Consider the following 20073-nt stretch of genomic DNA (forward strand, 5'->3'; position numbering starts at 1 on the left):
TGAACTGTGCTATGTTAGGACTAGGAAACAGTATCTGCACTTAACAGTACATTTTTGGATAAGTGGTTTCTTTCTGCAAATGTCTAACCTATGTCTGTTTCTATGTACTTGATATACTAATACTGTTTTCTCTGCAGGATCCATTTAATTAAAATAGAATCACACATTTCTGCTGAACAATTGCCTGAGAGGTAAGAGGTTCTTTTAAAGCAGCATTCCAAAAATGCTATGGGACAGCAAGTTTTGTTGGTCTGATGAACAACAATGAGGAAAACGAATAGGGAAAAGTGACAGGAGGTGAGGTCGGAGAGACAATAGGACCAAAGTGAATAGGGCCTTGAAGGGCACCAGAAAAACTTTGGCTTTGACTCTTGAGTGTGTTGAGAGCCACTGGCAAGTTTTGTGCAGTGGAGTTACCTTCTGGCTGCTGTGAAGGGGGTTAAAATAGAGTGAAAAGCTGGGATCAAGAAGGAAGAATGGCAGGGACTGCTGATTGCCACTTAATATTCACCTGTCCTTTCATACTTTAGTAATAGGACCTGATATTTTGGGGGCAGCAGTGTGCTCAGCTGAAATCTCTATTTTCTAGCCCCTCCTTACAACTGGACATAGTCCCGGGATTATGTTCTGGCCAAAAAACTAAGAGGATGATTCATTGCATTTTTGAGCATTTCTTTAAAAGAACCTACTCCATTTGGAGGAAAAGTTTTTTCTTTTTCTTTTTTTGCTTCCTCCTGTTGCCAGCCTGGAATATAAACATAAGATGGCTCCAGTGGCCATCTTGAATCATAAGTTTACCTTTAAAATGAAGCCACATGCTGAGGATGGTGAAAGCTCTGATGGGTCCCTGATGAGCGCATGGAGATGCCTCACCAACTCTGCCTGTTTCTGGACTTGTTTCAGATGAGAGGGAAATACACTTCTTTTTTGGTTTAAGCCATTCAGTTCAGTTCAGCTGCTCAGCCGTGTCTGACTCTTTGCGACCCCATGGACTGTAGCATGTCAGGCTTCCCTGTCCATCACCACCTCCTGAAGCTTGCTCAAATTCATGTTCATCGAATCAGTGATGCCATCTTACCATCTCATCCTCTGTCGTCTCCTTCTCCTGCCTTAAATCTTTCCCAGCATCAGGGTCTTTTCCAATGAATCAGCTCTTCAAATCAAGTGGCCAAAGTACTGGAGCTTCAGCTTCAGCATCAGTCCTTCCAATGAATATTCAGGACTGATTTCCTTGAGGATGGACTGGTTGGATCTCCTTGCAGTCCAAGGGATTCTCAAGAGTCTTCTCCAACACCACAGTTTAAAAACCATCAGTTCTTCAGTGCTCAGCTTTCTTTATGGTCCAACTCTCACATCCATACATGACTACTAGAAAAACCATAGCTTTGACTATATGGACCTTTGTTGATAAAGTAATGTCTCTGCTATTAAGCCATTGCTATTTGGGATTTTTAGTTACGTAAAACTCAAATATAAGGCTTTCCAGGTGGCTCAGTGGAAAGAACCCGCCTGCCAATGAAGGAGACATGGGTTCAATCCCTGGGTCAAGAAGATCCCCCAAAGAAGGAAATGGGAACCCACTCCAATATTCTTGCTTGCAAAATCCCATGGACAGAGGAGCCTGGTGGGTTACAGTCCATGAGGTCACAAAAGAGTTGGACATGACTTAGTGAATAAACAACAACAACAGACTTAAACATAACTGATATAGGAGGCCACTGCATTAAACAGGTGAGAGAAGATGATGGCTTGGACCAGAGTGGTGGCAAGGAAGTCGGATGCTGGATATTTTTTTGAAAGTAGGGCTTATAGGAATTGCAGATAGGTTAGATTCAGGGGTGAGAGAAGGAGAAAGACTACAGAAGACCTCTGAGTTTTGCCCCTGAATGATTTGATAGTTCCATCATTTACAGACAAAATTAAAAGATGCTTGCTCCCTGGAAGAATAGCTATGACAAACCTAGACAGTGGATTAAAAAGCAGAGACAACACTTTGCTGACAAAGGTCCATATAGTCAAAGCTATGGTTTTTTCCAGTAATCACGTGTGAATGTGAGAATTGGACCATAAGGAAGGCTGAGCACCAAAGAACTGATACTTTCAAACTGTGTGCTAGAAAGACTCATGAGAATCCTTTGGACAGCAAGGGGATCAAACCAGTTAATCCTAAGGGAAATCAATCTTGAATATTCATTGGAAAGACTGGTGTTGAAGCTGAAGCTCCCATACTTTGGCCACCTGATGCGAAAAGCCGACTCGTTGGAAAAGATCCTGATTCTGGGAAGGATTGATGGCAGGAGGAGAAGTGGGTGACAGAGGATGAGATGGTTGGATGGCATCACAGGCTCAATGGATATGAGTTTGGGCAAACTCTGGGAGTAGTGGAGGACAGGGAAGCCTGGAGTTCTGCAGTTTCAAGGGGTCGCAAAGAGTCGGATATAACTAAGTGACTGAACAACAACAAATAATTTGCAGAGATGCAGAAGCCTGGGGAGACAGCATGCTTTGGTGTGGGGTTGGGATTGGGTGGATTCAAGAGTCTAGGGCAGTGACAGGCTGGCCTTGCTAGAAGCAGAGAGGGGCACAGTAAAATAGAAGGAAGGGTATGGACTTAGCCTGGTGGGTCAAGGATCAAACCCAAGTCTTCCCCATTGCAGGCAGGTTCTTTACCGTCTGAGCCACCAGGGAAGCCCCATCATTAACTGAACAATTATTAACTGGGAACCTATTCTGGGCTATTCAGTGTGCTGATTAAAGTAATACACATTAATGGCCAATGACTGATTGGCTTAATTCACTCAGGGGCATTCACGTTTCTAGAATGTGCATATTAATCCCAATAAATCTCTGATTCGTGGAATAAATGTGAAACAAACGATTAACACTCTTTTATGATTTTCTGTGACAGAACACAGAGACTTCCCTTTTCTTCCCCTAGGTCAGGAAGACATAAAACTGGGAAGTAGACTATGTGTGTGAAACCACTCCCCTTATCCACCATTGTCTCCTGTTTATGATCTATATGTATTCTTCACCGTTCAAATCGGGAACAAAGATCCTCAGGTCTGGAGGATGGTTATACCATATTATTTTTATTTTATTTTTAAACTTTACAATATTGTATTGGTTTTGCCAAATATCGAAATGAATCCACCATATTATTTTTAAATTGTAAACTCTTGACCTCAGGATCCTATTCCCTGATTTTCCATAGAAACTTCCTCAGTTATCCAACTTAGAAAAGTTTTCAAGAAAACAGCCTTAGAATCATAGAGGTCCCTGGCCCCCCGATTCTTTCTTTAATCAGGTCGTCAGTCGCCGAAATGTACAGAGTGAGTAGGGGACCAGAGAGGAGAGGCACAAGAAACCGGAAGTTTTCCTTTCCATTTCCCAAGGTGGTCTGGGCTAAATGTGTTATATTCTATCCTCCAGTCACTGGGCAAATTATTAGGAAAAGCACCCTGGCTTGGAGATAGTACCTCGCAGTTGTTACCCTGGGCTTGAGTGTCAGAAAGATTTGAGTGCCACTCCCAGTCTGACTCCTGGTAGCTCCGTGACCTAGGGCCAGTCACTGAAGCCTCAGGTGGCACGGCTTCTACATCTAGCAGTCAATCCTCCTTACCTAATGCGTGGCTGATGAAAGCAGTCCTTTCCGAGCATCACACCCCTGCGCTCCCCATCCCCCATCCCCAGCGGATGTATATTTGATGCAGCTTTTCAGCGGGGAAGGTGCTCTTTCATGTCCTGAAACCTCCCTTGGAAGACACGGGAAACTGAGTCGCTCAGTCGTGTTCGATTCTTTGTGACCCCCATGAACTGTGGCGCGCCAGGCTCCTCTGTCCTTGGGATTCTCCAAGCAAGAATACTGGAGTGGTTTGCCATGACCTGCTCCAGGGGATCTTCCTGACCCAGGGATCAAACTTGGGCTTCCTGCATTGCAGGCAAATTTTTTTCTTACCGTCTGAGCCACCAGGGAAGCCCATGGGAAGACCTGGGAGGCCTCGATTAAAGAGGTCAGGGCTCTTTCCCTGAACATCTGCCAGAGGAACCACTCGAGTCCGCTCTGGAACACTCCCCACCCGCCTTGCCTGTCTGGTCCCTCAGTCGCAGAGGAGCAGCTGCCGCGTGAAGGCGAGACTGCTTCTTCTGTTTCCCTTCCTGGAGCTGGGGCGACGAACCTGGCCCTATGGGCATATTTAATTATAATATCCACCACTTGTTCTTTTACCATCTCAGCAGAGGCTTGAGCCCATCCCCAAGTACCTTTTATCCGCCTTTAGTAAGCAGCTTGGGATATAGAGGGAGAGTCAAGTTTCTTAAATAAGAAAAAAGACGAGGACCAAAAAAACCACACACACACAAACATATAGTACTAAAAGAAGTCGTGCCTCTTCCTGCCAGTGACTGTGTAGGAGAGGGAAGTCAGCGGGGGCCCCCAAGAGGTCGCTGGTGGCGCATGAACCGAGGCCAGATTGGAGAGAAAGGAGGAAGGGGGCGGGGGGGAACACACACACCCAGAAACTTTCTTCCTTGTAGCGAATAATCGCCGCCCCCCCTCTCCCCGCCCCGCCTCCAGGGAGAGGCAGTAACGTGACACCCGAGAGAAACCCGGAGACCCGAGCAGAGGGCGGGAGGGAAAGAGGGAGGAGAGAGCGCGGCAGAGAGCCGGAGGGAGAAAGGGGAGGAGAAGGAGGAAAACCCCTGTCAAGGAGGTGGAGCGTGGAGATGGTGTCCGCCTCCCGTTCCTCCCTACAGTTTTTGTAGAGGAGCCTGAGCCGGGACAAAACACGCCGAGACCGACAGCCACAAAGCCGGGGGCGGGGGGGTCCACGCTGGCGCTGGAGGCGAGCCCCGGCGGCCGCGAGCGAGCCCGAGGCGCTGCGGGGCGCGGGACGCGGGGGCGCTAGCGGGCCGGGCGCGGGCAGCGCCGCCGAGCCGGGGACGGGCACCTCGGCCGCTCGGGCCGCGGCGGCAGGGACCATGCCGAGGAAAGTCTCCTGAGCCCGGCAACTTCGGCCCCCTCCCCGCCCCCCACCCGGGCTGCCCTCGGCGCGGCCCTGCCCATGTGCAGCCGGCCGGCAGGGCTCTCCTCCTCGGATGGGCAGGCGGATGGGTGACCTCTTCCTGGCACGGGCAGGCTGTGCGCGGCGGCGGAGCCGGCGATGAAGAAGAAGCAGCAGCAGCAGCAGCAGCATCCCGGCGGCGGCGCGGATCCCTGGCCCCATGGGGCCCCTCTGGGGGGCGCCCCTCCGGGCCTGGGCAGCTGGAAGCGCCGGGTCTCCCTGCTGCCCTTTCTGCGCTTCTCCCTCCGGGACTACGGTTTCTGCATGGCCACCCTGCTGGTCTTCTGCCTGGGCTCCCTCTTCTATCAGCTCGGCGGGGGACCCCCGCGCTTCCTGCTCGACCTGCGGCAGTATTTGGGTAAGGAAGGAAGGCGGGAGCGAGGGCGGCGCGAAGTTGTGCCGGGGCGGGGGTGGAGGGGGGAGCCGAGCGCGCCGGATACTTTGGTGCTGCCCCCGCCGCTACCTCGTCGAGGCTCCCCAGGTGGGACGCCCGCGAGCATCCGTGCGGCGACCCTGAGCGCCTGCTGTCTGTCTGTCTGCGCAGAGGCGGGGTGGGGGTGGGGCGCCGCGGGGTTGATTTGCCCCGCAGGTACCCCAGGGCGGGACGCCGCATACCTTCCCCCCTGCCTCGGCCACCCCGTCTGGGGTGGAGTGCTGGCGTGTGAGTTAGTGTGTACGAGTGTGTGTGTGTGTGTATTCGGGCCTGGCAGAGCGGGGAGAGGCAAGGGGCAGCGACGGCCGGTCCATGGCATTGTTAGTGACCACAGTCCTGTTCCGTCCAGCGCTCCGCGTCGCGGGGGTGGGATTAGTACCTCCCCGGGGCCCGTTCTGCGAATTCTGTCCCGCAAGATCTCCTCCTGTCTCCTGGCCTGGGTAGCCCAAGGGCAGTTTGCGGGCTCCCACGCTGTCCGTGAGCTAGTTTGTGCTTGGGGCACCCCCTGCACACCTAGCTGTCCGTAGCAGGGATCGACCTGCTTCGACTGAACGATCCATAGCGCTGCGTGTCCCAAGTCTGAACTTTTGGGGGAGGTTGTGCCTGGTTTAATAGGAGCAAGACTGCCTATGTTTTTGGAGAGGTGAGGGGAAGGAGCTTGCGAAAAGAGCGGCTCCAGAGAGAGGATGTGACCTGCTGCTCGGTGGTCAGTGCGCGGGGAGAGGGGGTGCCAGGGCCCAGCGTGCGTACCCCAGGTCCCCGGTGCGCGCCTGGCTAAGGGAAGATGCTCCCCTCTCACAAGTCCGTGGCCAGAGCAGGTCTCGATGGTGCGGGGTGGGGGTGGAAGAGGAGAGGCTGAGCGGGCCCAGGTCATCGCAAACGTCCAAGCGGATAAACTAAAGCCCCCGGGGAACTTCCGGCATCTGCGTGACCCGAGCCAGCGCGCAAAGAGAAGCCCCCGCAGCGCTGGAACCACGAGCCAAACGACTCCGGCGGCTGGAGGCTGCCAACCTCACCCACAAAAATCCCTTCTTCGCAGAAGCCACAGGTCTAGATAGCAGATCGTTTTCGAAGGAAGAAAACTTCTTCAGCAAAGTGATAGATGTGTTAGAGCGTTTTGAAATGTACATGCAGATAAAACAATGTTTTGTTTTCCCGAGTAGAGAAGCTCAGATTTTAAAAGTTTCACTTCTCTTTCAGTAGAAACTTTGCGGGAACTACGGTTTTGTAAGATGCTTTAGAGAAAATTAGAGGAAAATATTGCCCAAGTGGATTTCCAAAGAATAATCCTCAGCATCTGGTTTCCTAGGGGATTTGGGGTAATATGTACTTTTGCTAAAGAGTCAACTCTTTTCTCTGGGAGCTCTGTGTTTGGAAGTCCACAGCCCCATTGGCTCTCAGATTCCTGCTACTACCACACAGGTTGCTGTTATTACCAACAGTTGCTGCTATAATAACTGGCATAGGGAGGGAAGTGATTGAGAAGCTTAGGGGTCTTTCTCCATGAACTGATAAGTAATTCTTTGTTGGGGTTCTTTTCAAGCAAAATACAGAGGCCAGCGATGTAGGAAGAGTACAGTGGAGAGGGAAGGAAGACACCTGTGATGTCCTTTGGAGCACTTGGCTTTGGGCAGGGCATTTTCCATAGGTAAAGTTCCGGTCTGGACCAGACTGCCTGTAACACATCCACCCAGCTCTTAAAATGTCATGCTGATAACCCTTCTTGGGGCGGGGAAATTTGGGAGGAGGAAGGATCAAAGGCATGTAGTGAGGCTAAAATCAAGAAACCGCAGTATCTACCCTATTAACTGCTTGAAAATTCAGTCAGATATGTGTGGTATCCACAATTTTATATGCTTTCATTATATACTCCAGGAAATGAAGCCTGATAAATTTGGGGGCTTGGTTGTTGAAAGGGTGAATTCACAAGCATTCACTCAGGGAACCAGAAAGAACTGAAGGATGGAATATTGCTCCTATTACTAACTCATCATTGAATTTCTGACTGATGTAATGGGTTGAAAATGACATCATTGTGAACTGAAAATAAGATAACCCTTGGCCAAATTTGTTCCCTGTTGTTTTGTTATGTAAACATAATGATTTTCAGGAAAAGTGGGCTTGTGGTCTTTAAGAGGGTCTAAAATATACCCTTAATAATATAAGGCCAAGGTATCTGCAGAATTATGCTCCCCTTGTTTCCTCCATTCTACTATTTTAGTGTCTGTGAAAACAAAATTGTGGTTAGTAAACACATCCTCTCAATTTTCCTAGGTAGCCAATTTTGGAGGCAAGTATTTTTCTTAAATATAAGTTCATATAAAGTCAAAATTTTCCAAATAAAAACATTATTTTTAGCAATATTTTTTATTTTTAATATACTTCTATAATATATTACATCTGACACATAGGTGAAGTGAAGTCACTCAGTCGTGTCTGACTTTTTGCGACCCCGTGGATTGTAGCCCACCAGGCTCCTCCGTCCATGGGATTCTCCAGGCAAGAATACTGGAGTGGGTTGCCATTTCCTTCTCCGGGGGATCTTCCCCACCCAGGGATGGAACCCAGGTTTCCTGCATTGCAGGCAGATGCTTTAACCTGTGAGCCACCAGGGAAGCCCACATCTGACACATAGTAGCTACTAAATAAATATCTGGAAGTGATGCTTGTACTTATTGTATCAAATAGGTAGTGTGATTTGTGACATATTGAACACTGAATATTCTCACAGGGAAGAAATAGGACCATTTATGACAAAAGCTAACATTTACTGTGTATGTGCCAGTCAATGCACATGCAGAATGAAATTGTATTAGCACAGAAATATCATAGATTAGGTACAGCTGTTATCCCTATTTCTGATATGGGAGAAAGGAGGATAAAGAAGTTCACTGACTTGTTGAAGGACACAGAGTAAGTAAGGCAAGACTTGAACCCACGTCTGGTTGAATCAAGTGCCAACTGCATTAACACTACAAGCAGTTTAAGAGAAAAAGGAAATAGAGCCAAGATGCGAGTGGGGTGCTAAAGAACTGACTGGTCAAAAAATGATCATTTTTATTTCTATAATTTCATTTTCCTTTTCTTGATACTTTGAATATCTTGAGGGGCCAGCAGAGAAGGGAAACCATGCAAGCAGCAGGCCTGCTCTTAACTCCACCTTCCTGTTATTCATCCCCAAGATGCCATCTCCATGAACTAGGTGACTGAACTCTCCCAGAGTCCCACAGTTGGAGGTGAGGTGAATTGGAATCTTAAATTTTTAATTTCTCTCTCTCTTTCTTTAGCATTCATTCTCTGTTTGGGCTTCCCTGGTAGCTCAGATGGTAAAGCGTCTGACTACAATGCAGGAGATCTGGGTTCGATCCCTGGTCGGGAAGATCCCCTGGAGAAGGAAATGGCAAACCACTCCAGTATTCATGCCTGGAAAATCCCATGGACCAAGGAGCCTGGTGGGCTACAGTCCATGGGGTCGCAAAGAGTCAGACACGACTAGCAACTTCACTTCACTTCTCTGTTTAAGCTGTATGTGCATGCTCAGTTGCTCAGCTGTGTCCAGCTGTTTGAGATGCCATGGACTGTTGCCTGCCAGGCTCCTCTGTCCTTGGAATTTTCCACGCAAGAATACTGGAGTGGGCTGCCATTTCCAACTTTAGCAGATCTTCCCGACCAAGAGATCGAACCATGTCTCTTGCATCTCCTGCATTGGCAGATGGATTCTTTACCACTGTGCCACCTGAGAAGCCCCTTTCTAGGCCAGTAGTTCTCAGTGTGTGGTCCCTGGACCTACAGCATCGGCATCGCCTGGTCACTTGCTATAAGTACAGATTCTCAGGTCTCATCTCAGACCTACTGAATCAAACAGTCTGGGCGTGGGACCCCAGACTCTGTTTTAGTAAGTCTTCCAGGTAATTCTGATCCCAGTCTCAGTTCGTGAACACTGTTCTAGAGTCAGAGATTGATTTTGGGAAGTTCCCTATGTATTTGAGAGAAAGAGAAGTGATGAGAGTAAGAGAAGTGATATATAAAATATTTTAAAAGCGATAGACGTGGCTTCATTTTTAAACTTCAACTTTTAAAAATGCCTCTTCTTTGCTGCATGTGCCCCATTGTTGCAAGAGGAAGAGCAGCCAACAGCTGCAGCCCCAGCTGGCTTTTGACTGTCTGAGGTTAGGAGATGCATGGAATGAGGTGAAGGGGGCAACCAGAAAGCATAGTGTGGAGGAAAAAAGGGGAGTCGGTAAAGATGCGTCTTTTTCTCAAAGGAACTGGGGTCAAACAGCTTCTTTTTTCCTAGGCAGTTTGGGGAAGGGCAAAGTCTGTTCTTTTTAAAGATGCTTTTTGCTGCAGCAGATTATAAATAAAAAGGACAGTGTGTGAGGGGGAGGAAAGTTATGCAGAGAGAACTCTTGTCTTGCTTCTTTACCTCCTTGAAATGAGTGGAGGAAGGAGAGCATAAGCACACAGTGGGGTCAGTAGACATGAGTAAAGCAAATTGCTGTACTTGAACTTGGAGACCATGGTGTGTGCAGTTCATTGAAATTATTTCATTTATTTTGAAGTGGCATTCAGACTTTGACTTGCTGTAGAAAACTAACCAAAATCAAATGAAATCTTCCATAGAAATTAGATTATGATGCAGCCTCTGCCAGTAGACTCATTACTTATGAGCTGTGGAAATATCAAAAACTTGGAATAACACTCGGTACATAGATGTAAACTGAATAAGCCAGATGGCTTACTACTGATCCCGTACAACCGGCAAACTCTGATGATTTATCATCAACACTTGGATATGTGATTTAGCCTTTATGGGAACTAAATCAATGGGAACTAAATCTGTTGCATTGATCTCAAGTTGATAGGCTTTCCTTTCCATTTTTAACTTGCACTATTTTAAATGGAGATATACTACTCTAGTTTTCAGAATTCCGTCTTGATATGTAGATTACATATAAGTGTGGCAATTTTGAGTCAAAAATGAAAGCAAAAGATGTAACTTTATTGACTTGAAAGTATCTAAGTTTAAATGAATTTAAAGGAAAATGTGAAAATTGAAGTCCAGACTTGCTGCAAAATAGTTTCTCTAAACCTTGAAAGTAAAATTAAGTTTCCTTCTGCACATCATATATAGTTTAAATATAATACCCCAGCCCCCAGACAGTAATCTAGGAAGTGAATGCATAAAATATGATGTTATCAATAGAAACTGTTGACATAAAAAGAAAATGACATTCTTGTTCATAGCTGCAAGTTTATCTTATAGGGTTGGTTGGGGACACAGTAGCACTGTTTTAGAGGAAGATAGAAAATGGAATTCAGCTATGGCAGACTGTTCTGTAAACACACAGCATGAATAGTGAAAAGCATTCTGTCTTGTAAAATATTTTTAATGTAGACTCATCTCAGTATGAGTTGTTTTAAACTACAGATAAATATGTATTATCTGGATACTGTCTTTCTTCAAATTCCCTGTCATTGATCCAAGTTTAAAACACTAGTTGGTTTTGTATTTGAGAAACTAGAATGAAAGTGCTCAAGATTTTTGAGTCCCCAAAGAAACAGCATCTTTTGCTTCCCTAGAGGGAAACAGCAGGAGCAGAAACTGTAGCTTTCCCTGCAGCTGCACTGAACAGGTCAGCCATGGACAGTGAAAAGGCATCTTATCTGACGAACTGTAGCTACTAGAATGATTAGAAATTGACACTTGCTGTTTTTTTATTTTTTAGAAAGAAGTTAAGTCTTGACCACAAATAAGTTTTGTCTTACCTATATTTATTTTTATTACAGAAACAACTTTAAGCAAACAGTGATATATGTAAACCCTTTTATTTATCAGAAATGGGGAGAGAACACTCAAATTTCACCAAATTCTTATTGCAGAAGTCAAAACAATGTAACAACTATTGTGCAAAAAATTTACAAATGAAGCACACTTCAGTATATGCTATTGATTTTTAATTCACTCACTTAAAATGTAATAGCTTTTAATTGTTTTTAGAATATTCCTAGATAAGTGAAACCATTACTAGAGTCACTTCTACAACATTTGCATCACCAACAAGAAAATCCTCATTTGCTTTAATTATCACCTCACTATTCCTCCATTTCTCCAAGCCCTTAGGAACTAATCTATTTTCAGTCTTTATAGATTTGCCTCTTCTGGACATTTCATAGAAATGAAATCATATAATATGTGGTCTTTTGTGATTGGCTTCTTTTACTTAGAACATTGCTGTCAAGGTTCATTCGTATTGTAGCCTGTATCAATACTTATTCATTTTTATGACTAAATAATATTCCATTGTATGGATATACCACATTTTGTTTATCCACTCATCTATTTCTCAACATTTCAGTTGTTTCTTTTGGATATTGTGCATAAGGCTGCTGTGAACTTTTGTGTATAAGTTTTTGTATGAACATCTATTTTTTTATTCTTTTAAGTATATCAGTTCAGTTCAGTTGATCAGTTGTGTCCGACTCTTTGCGACCCCATGGACTGTAGCACACCAGGCTTCCCTGTCCATCACCAACTCCTAGAGCTTACTCAAACTCATGTCCATCGAGTTGATGATGCCATTCAACCATCTCATCCTCTGTCATCCCCTTCTCCTCCCACCTTCAATCTTTGCCAGCATCAGGGTCATTTCCAGTTCTTTGCATCAGATGGCAAAAGTATTGGAGTTTTAGCTTCAGCATCAGTCCTTCCAATGAATATTCAGGACTGATTTCCTTTACGATTGACTGGTTTGATCTCTTTGCAGTCCAAGGGACTCTCAAGAGTCTTCTCCAACACCACACTTCAAAAGCATCAATTCTTCGGCGCTCAGCTTTCTTTATAATCCAACCCTCACATTCATATATGGCTAGTAGAAAAACCATAGCTTTGACTATATGGACCTTTGTTGGCAAAGTAATGTCTCTGCTGTCTAGGTTGGTCATAGCTTTTTTTCCAAGGAGCAAGCGTCCTTTAATTTCATGGCTGCAGTCACCATCTGCAGTGATTTTGGAGCCCCCGCAAAATAAAGTCTCTCACTGTTCCCATAGTTTCCCCATCTATTTGCCATGAAGTGATAGGATTGGATGCCATGATCTTAGTTTTCTGAATGTTGAGTTTCAAGCAAACTTTTTCACTCTCCTCTTTCACTTTCATCAAGAGATTCTTTAGTTCTTCACTTTCTGCCATAAGTATACACATTGGAATTGCTAGGTCATATGATAATTCTATGTTTAATTTATTGAGGAACTGCCAAGCTATTTTCCACAGTGGCTGCACCATTGTATATCTCCACCCACAGTTTATGAGTTCCAGTTTCTCTACAGCATTACCAACACTTTTTATTTTCCATTATTTTGATTATAGACATCCTAATGGGTATGAAGTGGTATCTTATTGTGGGGTTTTTTTTGGTATCTTCATAATGATTAGTGATGTTGGACGTCTTTTCCTGTGCTTTTTGGCCATATGTATGTATCTTCCTTGGAAAAATGTCTATTCACACTCTTTGCCCATTTTTTATCTGAGTTGGCTTTTTTGTTTTGAGTTTTAAGTACAGTGTCTGGGTATAGAATAAAACCTAAATAAATTTCTAGCGATTGAACACAAAGGCCTCTTTAAAAGAATCTTGGGGGTTTTGTTTTACAGTTATGGATGACTTTGAATAGTAAACCCTTTACATTTAGTTCTACTGTATGAAAATTCATAAATAGGTAACACAACTATTTTACAGGTGTCACAAAGATTATTGTGACTTATATTTGGAATATGAGTGTTGCCAATCTTGAAGAGCAGATTAGAGTGCAATGGTGTGAGAATTCTTTCTTTGTGCTTATTCACTAGAATGGAGCCAATGAGTTCAGCAGGGGAAAACATTTGTGTACATTGTGTTCCTTATACTATGTACTATGAGGCTACCAAGGAAATCTAGAGCATTCTTACAAAATTAGGATTCATATGCAATTCCTTTTTATTCAGATTGTGGTATATAATATACAGGACAAATATATAGTCCTTTAGTAAAATAGTAAAATAAATTAGGAATTTAACTTTATAAAAATAAATTAGGATTTTAGGAAGAAACATTTCCTTCAAAGTGTTAGAAGTTTTTAGTAGGTTTTAAAATTATATATTATCAAAATAAGAAGCTTTAAAATAAGTACAGTCAATTCCATGCTGCCTGATAAGAGATTCAATTTGAATAGTTTGTAACACTCTTATACTAAAAATTATCAGGGAGCCAGATAGCAGCTTAATGTCCAGGGTATGCTGCACTTCTGTCTATCTCAGATTTTATAGCAAGTGTCTGTAATTTCCCAAAGACAGCCACTGGCTCATCTTTCTCGTCTCACCACCCACCTGCCTTGGCTTCTGCTATTGCCTCTTTGCTGATGGCTAAGGAAGCTCAAATTCCAAGGATGATCTCTGAAATCCTTAGTACTCATTTCATAATCACTTCTGAAGTTTTGACACTGTACTGTGTATTGTCATAATTTGTAGGCAAGCTCCTTGGAAGGAAGAAGCTTGCTCAATACTTTCCATCTCTACTGTGACACCTCTCCTGGGTGCTCCACATGAACCCATAGGAAGTATCTGTTGATTCAAAATATTTGCTAAGCAGACTGTTCTTTACTAGGGCTTCAATTCTGCTTCATTTTGTTCCTATTTTAAGTAGAGAATGTGGGGAGGGGTTCCAGGAAAGACTCTAGCCCATTCTCCAACCCATCTCTTTCTGGCTGTTTGAAGCATATGCTCCAAAGATGTTAAAACCACTGCGACATACAGTTCTATAAACGTTTCCTTCTGTAATGTTGTCTGCCTCTTACCTGTTGGGATTTAGAATTGCATTGATAGAGCTTCCCTTGTAATTAAGAATGCCTGAGGTCAATCCAGAGATTTGAGTGCATACTAGAATGCAAACTTCTTGTTTCTTGTCATTTTCCTGAACCCTAAACCAGTTGTTTCGGAAATTTGCAGAATAGCAGTTTGTCTCTTGCTCTAGGTCAATGTCTTCCTTAAGTAGCAATTTGTATTAAATTAGCTGGTACATTTCAAGCATGACTGTAAGGAGATGAGACCATAAGATGATGTGGTTTTTGAAATAGTGACTGAATGGATTTTAACCTAGAATGGCAGAATAATAGATTATAAAATTAAGGCTCAGTGCATAAACCCACTGACCTTGTTTACTGAAAGACATGGAAATAACCTTAAGTTATGGCCTTGATTAAGTAATTCTGATTTCATTCATTGATAAATGATTTAAATAACCACTTGCATTAAACTGTAATGCATTTCTGGAAACATCATTGATTTTTTTTTTTCTAGTTCAGTATGACTTTCACAGTCTTATGAAAATAAAATGAAAGTAGTCTGAAACATATAAACTTCTTTGTTCAGTCATTCAGCAGATATTCACTGAAAGCTTTCTGTGGGTCAGAAGCATCAGATACTAGAAAAAGTACAAGCTTTAGACCGGGGATCTGGGTATGAATGACTGTGTTTCCACTTCTTAGCTGGAACTCAGGCAATGCTCTTATCTTCTTAAAACCTGAGGTGTTTTGTTTGTTGTTTAGTCACTAAGTTCTATCCAACTCTTTTGTGGCCCCATGGACTATATAGCCTGCCTGGCTTCTCTGTCCATGGGATCTTCCAGGCAAGAATATTGGAGTGGGTTGCCATTTCTTTCTCCAGGGGATCTTCCTGACCCAGGGATCAAACCTGCATCTCCTGCATTGGAAGGCAGATTCTTTACCACTGTACCACCAGGGAAGCCCCATATGACGGGATTACTCTGGTGACTCAGATGGTAAAGAATCCACCTGCAATGAGGGAGACCTGGGTTGGGAAGATCCCCTGGAGGAGGACATGGTAACCCACTCCAGTATTCTTGTCTGAAGAATCCCCATGCGCAGAGGAGCCTGGCGGGCTACAGTCCATGGGATTGCAAAGAGTCGGATGTGAATGAGTGACTAAGCACAACGTTTTATAAAGTGTTTGTCTAACTCAAGGCCTGGCATTTGATTTCAACAAATGCCAATTTTCTCGCCTTATTCTTTGCTTCTCTCAGATCCCTTTTTCTTTTGGCACACACATACCAGTGGAATACGCAGATTCATGGCTTGCTTCTATTTCAATGAACCATTCTACCCAAGAAGTGTGAAATTACTGAAGCAGTATTTTTGTGGCTTATCTTGTCACCCTCACCTTCAAACTGATGAGGGCTCATCAGCAGCTGGCATTCTCCAGTCATTTGTCCTGTTAACTGTACACACACAAATCTTTCTGCTTTTTAGCCTCTCTTCTGCTTCCTGGAAACCATCTGAAAAAGGAATTCTTTGCCCAGCCTGCTTTTCTCTGTTTTGAATTTATCCACGTTCCTCCCCACCCCAGGCACACACACCTTGCATTCACAAAATGAACGTAGTTGTAAGAGAAGGAGTATGGCACATCTCCCTCTCTGGGATCACCAGCTGGTCTAGGACTGGACTGTGATCCACATCAGTCTACTTTTTCAAACGATCACAGAGCCAGGCATACACTGGGGCTGCTGCTACAGCCTCTTCCCCTTAGGCCCAGTAATCTAGCCACAGATTTATTTCTGGTTCTCACTTCCCTTCCATTGGAGGTCAGGGCAGGAACAGTGAACCAAAGTAGCAGGTCATGTCTTTGTCAAAAGGCTGGTGAACTTGCTTCTGTTTTCCATTCTCTGCTTCTTCATGTTGCCTTGACCTGTCCAGCCTCTGATGGGTGTTGGGGCAAGCCAGAGCCACCAGGGCCATTACTCTCCAGCGTGGCTGGTCACCCAATCCCTTGAGAAGCTGAAAGCAAGTGGGATTTTACATTAATTACTTAATGGAAAGTTAAATTTTGTCAAGGGAAACCATGACCTTGCAACTCTGGCACAGAGCTTCCTTTGATATGTAGACTGTTTGACACAAATGCCTTCTCACTGGATAAGTGCAACAGTCAGGCAGGGCCATGTGGGTTGCTGGAAGGGACAGGGGACCTGGGTCTGGAGGGAGTCTCCAAAAAGTTCAGTGGTCAGTACTGTTGAGTCATGTGAACCTCCTAAGCTTACCTTTCTTCACCTCCAAAATGAAGATGTTTAATTAGGTCTGTGATCCTCAGTTGTTCTTCTTTCCTAGGACCCCCATTAGCAGCAGTGTTTCCATGTAGTCCTGATGGTCTGTCTGGGAATATGTACCAATGGCCAGGAAAGGGAAAATGGAGATAGTTCTGGAACTTTCCAGATGATGGTGCCTCATTTTCCTTTAGAATGACTGAATGAGGTGCTCTCTAAGGTCCCACCTGGAGCTTCCCGGTGGCTCAGTGGTCAGGGACTGGCCTGCAATGCAGGAGCTGCAGGTAGATGCAGGTTCTATCCGTGGGTCAGGAAGATCCCCTGGAGCAGGGAATGGTGACTCACTCCAGTATTCTTGCCTGGGAAATCCCATGGACAGAGGAGCCTGGCGGGCTACAGTTTATGAGGTCACAAAGAGTTGGACACAACAGAGTGGCTCACACTTTGACTTTGTGGAGAGGAGTTACTATCAGAAGGGACTCTCTTCTCAACGGTTTTCTTTTGAAATGACTGTGCTACACCCACCCCTGCCCGTAGTTACCAGCAGGTGAGTGGAGCTGGGGGGAGGGGAGGGGAGGTACACCCCTCTGGAGCTCTGTCTCAGGTCCTAAATACAAGTCTTGCTGAGTTCTTGGTGCCACATTTGTGTTGGATGGTCTGCCCGCTGAGGTACCCTTCTCCACACTAAGAAGCACAGCCAGCAAGCCACTCCCAGTTCACAGCCAACAGCACGTGCCTCCTGCCCTGCTTCCCTCCACCCCTGAGACTTTGCTGAGTCTGTAAGAAGCAGAGGACAGAAGGAGCTAATGCAGTGCTTAGAATGTATCATCTTCCCTGAAAGTATTTTTTGCAATATTCCTGAAAGCAAGGGGACTCACTCATCTGGTTGGAGTTTTCGCAGAAACGTGATAGCAGATTTTTTTGCAACTTCATTCTCCTTTAGTGTCAAAATGCAACCAGCGATGTGCCAAAAAATGTGTGCTAAATCACACGCAGATTTAGACACTTCAAGAGGAAGTTATTTTTACCACAGTGGGGAAGAAAACAGAAAGTGACGATTAGCAGGGAAGCCGAGGCGGGGCTGAGTCAGGAGGGGAAGGCATGCCTGCCTCTCCTGTCTTGCCCGGCTGGCCTGGGGATTGTGGTGTGGTCGCCTCTTAGCAGGTAAAGCAAGGAGTTCCGGTGTGGAAGACCTGCCCAGAGGAGTTTGTTGACATAACCTCCACGTGTGATGCCCATTTGAACCGTGTGGAGTTCATGTTGGTCCCTGCTGAAAACGTAGCCACCACCACCACCGCCCGCCCCCCCCCTGCCCAATAGAAACTGCTCTCTAACTAGCAGCTGAGTAGGACCCGGAGGTGAAAATGGAGGACAGCATTCCGGAAAGCTCCATAAATACGAAAACCAAATGGCGCAGTGTCTTTAGTTTTCTTTAGCAGATGACAAGATTGAGGTCGTATTATTTTCTTTGCTCATGCTTTTCTCAGCTTAGAAGGCTGCTCTTGTTTGCTTGCCCAGCGGAGATCCAGGGCCTTACGGAGTCTGAAATGTTTGTGGTTATGTTCTTCTAGCCCTGCTGTGAGATGAAGAGGTTCCCAGAAATGAAAGGGAGGGAGGAAGAAATGTTTGTTAGCATCCACAACCTCTGTCTTTTTATAGCTCTTTACACCCAGCCGAAGGATATCTGCAGCTACCATGTAGTGATAAGATTTCAAGTCTCCTGAGTTTGAAGCTTGATGGTGAACTTTTCAAATGCATTTGGATGAGGCTTTATTCAGGCCTTCTTGTGTCTTGCTCTCCTGTTCCTTACTGGGAGAGGTGTGCAGGTCCCGTGCCAGGGTGTGTTGAAACAGTTACAGGGGTGCCACTCTACTTGTGACCTGAGCTCTGGCACTGAGCGTGTGGATGTGGCACACTGTTAGTGTGTGCCCTAACTTGGATGGGGAGGACCTACTGGAAAACACGTGGGCTATTCGGTGGGCTCCTACTTTCGTGTTTCGTTTCTTTCATGATATAATGAATTTGCTGTTTCAAAACATAGTTGCCTTTCACCAGATTTTTCCTGGCCACCCGGTTGGAATGATAGGTGAGTTTTGTCAGTTTCAGAGTAAGTCTTCCCCACAGGCTTACATTTCATGGAAGCTTCATATCCATGAGACTTAAAGGATCAGAAAACATGTGTTTTCCTATTGCTTTCAGATGCCCGCCCTCCTTCCCATGTGGCTTGGCAGCCGTCCTCTGTCATCTTTTCCATCTATTCAAGTTCATTCCTTCAACAAATGTTCATCAAGCTCCAGTTATGCACTGGGTCCTGGAGGTAGTGTGACTAATGATACTGTCCCTGCCCTGGGTGCGGGGAGGGGACCGGATTCTACTGGGAGGAGCAGAGAAGGACTTAGAATAAATGTAAAGTGATAAACAGGGGTCTCTGGGAAGCTAAAGGAGGAGAGTAGAAGCAGGGATTAGATCTGCCTGGCTGTGATTAGGTTAATGATCTCCTTGGTTAAGATCCTGTTTATGCCAGGAGCTCGGGGCTTCTCAAATCTGGCTGCATAATAGAATAACCTGGAGAACTTTTGAAAATACTGATTTTCATTCATTTGGTCAGGGGTAGGGCCTGGGCATCTGTATTTGTTTAAAGCTCCCCATGCAATTCTGATGTACAACCAAACTGGAGAACCTCTGTAGTTCATAGATGGCCAGGTAGCTTTGGGTGTACCCTAAGTCCTTTTGTGGTGTTATTTAGAGATGTTTCACTTAGCCTAGAGTCTTTTATTTGGCTGTGACTTTTAACACTTTAGCTTTCAGCTTCTCTATACAAGCTCTTCTCAAACTTAAATGTGCATTCAAATCACCTAGGAATTTGTTCAACTGTTGGATTCAGGGGTAGTAGGTGGGGGGTGGAGTCTGAGATTCAGCATTCCCCAAAAGCTCCCAGTGTCACCAGTGACCCAGTCAGAGGACCACATTTTGAGTAGTAAGTGTCTATACTGTAGCAGTTTTGGAATGTGATTAATTCTTGTAAACAGACAAATGAGCGAGGGTTTATCCTAGCCACCAAAGATCTGTACTAGTAAATGTTTCATTAATTTCTTTTAATTGAATTCTCAATCACCAGTTTGATTGTTCGAATTTAAGAACATTCTATGGTCTCTATGTGCATGCCTGCGTGCTCAGTCATGTCTCTTTGCCACCTCATGGACTGTAGCCCACCTGGCTCCTCTATTCATGGAATTTTCCAGGCAAGAATACTAGAGTGGGTTACTGTTTCCTGCTTCAAGGGATCTTTCTGACCCAGGGATCAAGCTCTTGAGTCTCCTGCATTGGCTGGAGGATTCTTTACATGTGTCACCTGGGAAGCCCCTTAATAACATTAGTTTTTTCCTATGAATCACACACTTGCCTGATTAAAGTTTGAAAATGTCTGCTTTTATTAATTTCCGTAATCCATAGTATTGAAATACAGGCTGTTTGGAGATTTGTGAACCTACGG

General features: G+C 45.0%; 1 protein-coding gene across 3 annotated transcripts in view; it reads left to right on the forward strand.

Annotated features, from left to right (window-relative positions):
- Window positions 1-4617: 4617 nt before the first annotated feature.
- Window positions 4618-20073, forward strand: part of UST (uronyl 2-sulfotransferase) — a 317213-nt gene continuing 301757 nt past the window's right edge. The window contains exon 1 of one of the 3 annotated variants that reach the window (XM_086318226.1): window positions 4618-5421. In XM_086318226.1, coding sequence (XP_086174352.1) covers window positions 5163-5421 — 259 coding nt within the window. In that variant the 5' untranslated portion in view covers window positions 4618-5162. The remainder of the gene's footprint in view (window positions 5422-20073) is intronic. The other 2 variants (XM_086318225.1, XM_086318224.1) reach the window with 2 other exon arrangements.

The sequence above is a fragment of the Bos grunniens genome, chromosome 9 (genome assembly GCF_055505025.1).
Source record: "Bos grunniens cultivar Pamir isolate PY7600 chromosome 9, Bosgru_T2T1.0, whole genome shotgun sequence".
Classification (NCBI taxonomy): Eukaryota; Metazoa; Chordata; class Mammalia; order Artiodactyla; family Bovidae; genus Bos; species Bos grunniens.